This window comes from Apis florea, unplaced genomic scaffold (genome assembly GCF_048593485.1).
Source record: "Apis florea isolate Af1SG1 unplaced genomic scaffold, ASM4859348v1 contig_1914_pilon, whole genome shotgun sequence".
In the NCBI taxonomy this organism is placed as follows: Eukaryota; Metazoa; Arthropoda; class Insecta; order Hymenoptera; family Apidae; genus Apis; species Apis florea.
In genome coordinates this window covers 674,154-680,141 of record NW_028256504.1, presented here as the reverse complement: position 1 = coordinate 680,141, position 5,988 = coordinate 674,154, and the positions used below count along the sequence as shown (strand labels likewise).

Here is a 5,988-nt window from a genome sequence, read left to right as displayed (position 1 = left end):
AGATATCTTTGTCATTCAAGAGATGGCACTGATAGTCAATTCTTACTCTATCTCTATCTTTCACTCACGACTTGATCTTGTCTATATTTGTTTCTCGTAATTATAAAACATCTTAATGATAATGATAACTTTATAATAATTATAAAATTATATGATATATATATATATAATATTATTTTATATTAATATAATAATAAATTAATATTGATTGGTGTTAATTAATAATTATAATTAATCATAATTAATATCATATCATTTTATTAAATAAAGTAAAATAGAAGTAGACAAATTTTATCTAATACAAATTTTAATTGATTATAATTTAATTTTTTAATTATAATCAATTAATAAATAAATCTCAATCAAATTTCTATATCAATTTTTGTATTTATTTTGACCTCTAAAATCGTTTTCTATTAAATTGATAATGTCGTATGTGAAACGAAAATATTTTTTCGATATTTTACTATTGAAAAAATTTTGAATTTTAAAAAGTTAGAAAGATTTTATTATATTTTAGAAATAGAATTATAAAAGATCAATTTAGTTAAAATTGTACAATATAATTCATATGTCGTATAATTAATAATTATATTTGAAAATAAATTTATGTAAAAAATTGTCATTTTTTAATCTCTTCATTGTTTGTGTTAAATTAAATCAATTAATTAAAAATACTAAAATGCTAAAATTAAAATGCGAACGAAGACATAAAAAATATCTATACATATCTATATTTATATAATAATACTTTATATCATGATTACAAGAAATATTTATTTATTTTTATATATATTATATATTATTTATATTCTTATATTTTTTATTTTACTATCTCTCAATTCTTGCATAAAAATAATTAACAATAATTTATGCATAATCTAAATTTTTCTATTATTATAATTTTTTTGTTAAAGACAATTAATTATCGAATTTCTATCACAATTTTTTTCATCTCATTGACAATCATGCGATTATCTCTATTATCGATTTCATTTTGAATCGATATTGTCGCATATAATATAAAAATGTTAACAAAACTCTCATCTGATTAAGTGACATAAAAATATATTGAATAATGGATCTATTTTGTCTTTGCTTTATGGTTTATTCTTAACAGTCGATAATATTGAAAATGATAACTAAAATGGTAAAAGGATTCAAAAACATTTAAAACAAGATAAAAAATGCATTAGATATTAAATTTATTTATTTTCATTTCTTTTTACTAATGAAAATAAAATTTTCATTTACACATTATTTTTGACATAATTATGAACTTATTAATATTATCATTAGATTAAACTTCGTATCTTTTTTCAAATTCTTATGAATCTAAAATTTATCTTCAACAAATTATTGATATTAAAAATCATATTAAAAAATGATAATGAGTATTTTTAAAAATTTTATTACTACATTTTTTAAAGATATTAAAAATTTTAAGCGGATATTTTCATATTATACTATGCTTTTATAATTTATAAATACGACCATCTTCAATTCACATAGTTAAAGGTTATCATGGCGAATACCTTCAGTCAAGCTACAACTGCGCGAGGAATTATACATATTTAAATGCTGTAATTGTTACAATATGTTGTATTTTATTGTTAGTAGAGTGCTTTCCACCTAAATTTCAATCTTGTTTGTTGTTAAATTGTAAATCCACGTAATGCCGAAACATAAAATTTCTTTTGTGGAATCTAAATCGTCACAAAACAGTAAGTTATTAATGTATTACGATCTTATTAACGAATATATTTATAATTATAATATTTGTAAATATATATTTCTGAATTTTTTTCTTCATTTCAAATTATTATTAAATATTGTATTTTAAATTTTAAATGTTTTTGGCTAAAATAAATTTCCTATTACTTCATTCGAACTAAATAAATTTTGTAATGTAATGATTATTAGAAATATTATAGATAATAAAATTAAAATCTTTAAGTATCAAATTTTATAAACTTATTACTAAATTGATTATAACAGAATATAATAGAAGTTTTTGTTAGCAAAAAAATTACAGAAAAAATATTAATAAAAATTATTTTTATTATTTTTGTTTATATTTTTGATTTGTTATTATATATAGTTATTATATGTATATAATATAGAATATATTTATTTATTGATATTTTATGTTATATGATAGTGTCATAGTTTTTATAAATTAATTTTATTTTTTATTACTAATAAAATTAATAAAATATAATTAATTATTTGAAATAGATTATCAATTAATTATTGCATATCGATTATTAAAAATAATCAATGAAATTATATAATAATAATTTATCTTTTTCATAATTTCAAAATAATGAAACATTATTTATGAAATTATTAATTTATGAAATTTTAAATAAAACTTGTAAATTTTAATTACATAGCTTGTCAATCTCTACATATATAAGTAATTGTAACCTTTGCTGTTAATCATGTTTTATTCTATATCTGAAATATTCTCCATAAAGATATTCGATTTTAATTTAATATCATTAATTTAATATTATTAGCAATGTTATTAATAGTTTCTATATTATTCTTATGTGGATATCTTTGCTTTTTAAAATAAAATGTTTTCGATTGAATGATGAATATAATAAATTCAAAATTTTTATATTTTTTCCATGGAAGCGCGAATTAATAGCTAAGTAATTAACGGTTAATTACTATAATTCCACTATTCAATTTTATTGCAAATTAATCAAAAATTAGAATTTATTATGAGTCTTATAAAATGCTTTACTCGTATGAAGCATTATTAAAATCTTGTCTTAAAAACGCCGTCTAATCTCTATTCGCGATTGCATAAGATTTCATTGCAGATTAGTCCTTGATGAAAATTTAAGGTAAATGAAGAAAAAGATTCTTTTCGTTTTGAACAACCCATTAAAATTAAATAATTTTATAATTATATTTCAATATATATGTTATATAAAAATATAACATTTTCTTTATTTTTACATTATTTAAATCAATTTGACTATGTTTATGTGATCAAAATTTATATTAATTTTTTTTATAATATAGTTGAAATATAAAATATAGATTAAAATTTTATAAAAAAATTATTTGTTTATTAAATATAAAATAATATTATTTCTTAAAACAAATAATTGATAAAATCAATATTTTTATTTAGTTGAAATACTTTAATTGAATAGTAAAATAATTAACTTATAAATTGCATCAAATTGATTTAAAATCAGTCAACACACATATATTATAACAAATCATAATGTATTTTATGATTGAATATTTCTAGAAAATTTTTATATAATTCTTGTAGAAAATGCAATTTTATTTATTATAGACATTTTGCAATATAAATAACAATAACAGTATATATATATATATTAGCTAATTATCTTAAATAAGTAAATAATTACTGTTAAACAAGTATAAAAAAAAACAAGTAAAAAAAAACACAAGGTTATATAAATGTCTCGTCAGTTTGATATGAAAAACTTAATAATTACTTGTCTGTCATTGCAGTAATATTTTACCATTTTAATTGTAGCTGTAAATTTTCATTTAATTCAGTTATTTAGAATATTCCAAATTTCACGTGCACGATATGACGTATTTTCATAGTTAACCTTTACCTCAATGACTTTTGTTCAACACTTGTTCGTATTAAGTAATTACGTGCAATATAAAATTGAAACCAATATAGTAAAATAATATTTATTGAATAATTTAATATAAAAAATAGAATGAAAGATTTAAATATTATAAAACTTTTTTAAGAAAAATAAAATTTTAAAATATTATGAATTATGGATCACATAACGAAATTTTTAAAATATTGAAAAAAATGGCAAAAAAATAAAAATTATAAATAAACGACTTTAATAAAATAAATTAATTATTAATTGATTCGAGATGTAAATATAAATGTTTCTATGACATACTATAAATACATAATATATAGCTTAATAACATTCACTTTATAGCACACTCGCATAGTAATGTTCTATAATCGATATTTTTATTGTTTTTTTTTGTATTGTATTTTTATTGATTTTTTTATGTTTGGTGATATTTGTTTTTTCTTAATTTTTTCTTTTGTTAATTCCTTTTTTTATATTATTAGTTAATTTATTTATGTATTTTTTCGTTTTATTTTTTAATATTAAAAATTAATAAATTTAAAAATGTTCAAATTAAATTTTTTAAAATTAATACTCAATACTTTGTTTCTTTTTTATTTAATGAAGTGACTCATCAATCATATTTAAAATAAAATTAATATATCAATTGAAACTAAAACTTAAATAACCAATCAATTCTAATTATTAAATAGAAATAATAATAAAGATTTAACAATAGATAGTCGTGTAATTTGTTTCAGAAAAACTTTTTCATCAAAGTATTTAACCATTAGAATAAAAAAACTGCAGAGCTTTGTATCCGGGAAGTGACCCCGAAGACCTGACCATACATCCGAATACATTAAAATCTATTTTCCACAGTAAATACAAGAACACATCGAATATATTTTTGTGCACATTTCTTTTATATTTTAATATTGACATTAACATTAACAAAATGGACCGAATCTACGTTGATGAAGAAACTGGTGAGAGTATTAGTCTTCCAGCTTCTGATTGTGAGATTCGACAACTAGTTAGCTCGATAAATAATGCTGAAACAGGAGAGCCGGAAATCAACGTGGTTGGTATTGAAACTATTAAGAGAAGAATACGTTTTCAGGTAATGATTTCAAACAATTTCCATAAAATACATACTATTATTTCTTTTTTTCATGAAATAATAACGAATATTATGATACATAATTATGATTTATTACATAATTCGATGTATTATATAAATAAATAAAGAGAAGTGTGAGAATCTAAAACTGAATTTTTTTAATTATATTTTTAAAAATATATGGTAAAAATTGGGTAATTGCATAGGACAATTTGCAACGTAAATGTTGTTTATTTACCTTTAGGAATAAGAGATTCTCCGTGACACGTGAAATAAATGATGTTTGTTTTATTCTCTTTTTCTTCATTTTCTATTCTTTTCTGTTTAAGATAATGTATAAAGAAAATTCGAGCTTTGGAATTATATTAAAATTAAAAATTAATTTTACCATTTTAAAAATATTTGTTTTTAAAAACTTTTTATTTATATCCAATTTTTACCGTATTACATATAATAAAAAATTAATATAATTAATATAAATGATAATAGTAAATTAATACTAAATTTTTTAGATTCCGAAAGAAGTGAAGGAAACATTATTGGCTAAGGACGGTTCTTTAAAAAAAAGTGAAAATCTAATGGAATTAGAACCTGTTCCTGTTGGAGCATCATTTGGTCAAGTCAATCCAGTTTGTTTATTTTTTCTTGCCGTTCTATGTTTTCGCTGGTTCTTGCCTGTATTAATGTTGCTCGAATTGTCATTGCACATTTGGGCACATCATAAGAATAAAATGTTAAAGGATGCCAATGTTTATTTTCGTTCTCCGTTTCATGGAATATCATCCGAATTTTGCGCTCTATGTCAAAATGAAATGTGTATGAATCGTGTTGGTAAAATGCAACAAATACGAATGCACAAATTTTTACGACAATGCAATTACATGAAAAGAGTGGTAACGTGAATTGTTTTAATAATTATTAATAATTATTAAACAATCATTACACAACATTGATTAAAATTGTTTTTCAACTGAAATAAAGAAAATTAATAAATGGAAATACTAAAGAAAATTAAATTTAAATGGAAAAAACGAATAAAATTCCTACACCATCTTGATGAAAACATTAAATATTTTAATATTAAGAAAATAAAAAACTTATGTGATTTCCATTTATTTAGATTTTATTGCTGTAAATTAATTGAAATTGATAATGAAAATAAAAAAATTTTAAATAATAATGGTGCAGGACAAATATTTTAATATTTGAGATATATATATATATATATATATATATATATATATATATATATGATTAAAAATA

The 5,988-nt window shown here is 19.3% G+C and overlaps 1 protein-coding gene across 2 annotated transcripts; it reads left to right on the top strand.

Annotated features, from left to right (window-relative positions):
- Window positions 1–1,495: 1,495 nt before the first annotated feature.
- LOC100868689 (uncharacterized) lies at window positions 1,496–5,905 on the top strand. 2 transcript variants are annotated; one of them, XM_003693724.4, is made up of 3 exons: window positions 1,496–1,724; window positions 4,364–4,725; window positions 5,238–5,905. In XM_003693724.4, the coding sequence occupies exons 2-3, from the start codon at window positions 4,561–4,563 to the stop codon at window positions 5,625–5,627; spliced, it is 555 nt and encodes a 184-aa protein (XP_003693772.1). In that variant the 5' UTR covers window positions 1,496–1,724; window positions 4,364–4,560; the 3' UTR covers window positions 5,628–5,905. The 2 variants fall into 2 exon arrangements, with proteins under 2 accessions (XP_003693772.1, XP_086771155.1); XM_086915029.1 differs by having other exon boundaries at window positions 1,502–1,724; window positions 4,346–4,725.
- The last annotated feature ends 83 nt before the right edge of the window (window positions 5,906–5,988 follow it).

Coding starts and splice junctions, on each gene's coding strand:
- LOC100868689 (XM_003693724.4), top strand. CDS start 4,561: ATGGACCGAATCTACGTTGATGAAGAAACTGGTGAGAGTATTAGTCTT. Junction 4,726..5,237: donor AGAGAAGAATACGTTTTCAG/GTAATGATTTCA, acceptor TAAATTTTTTAG/ATTCCGAAAGAAGTGAAGGA.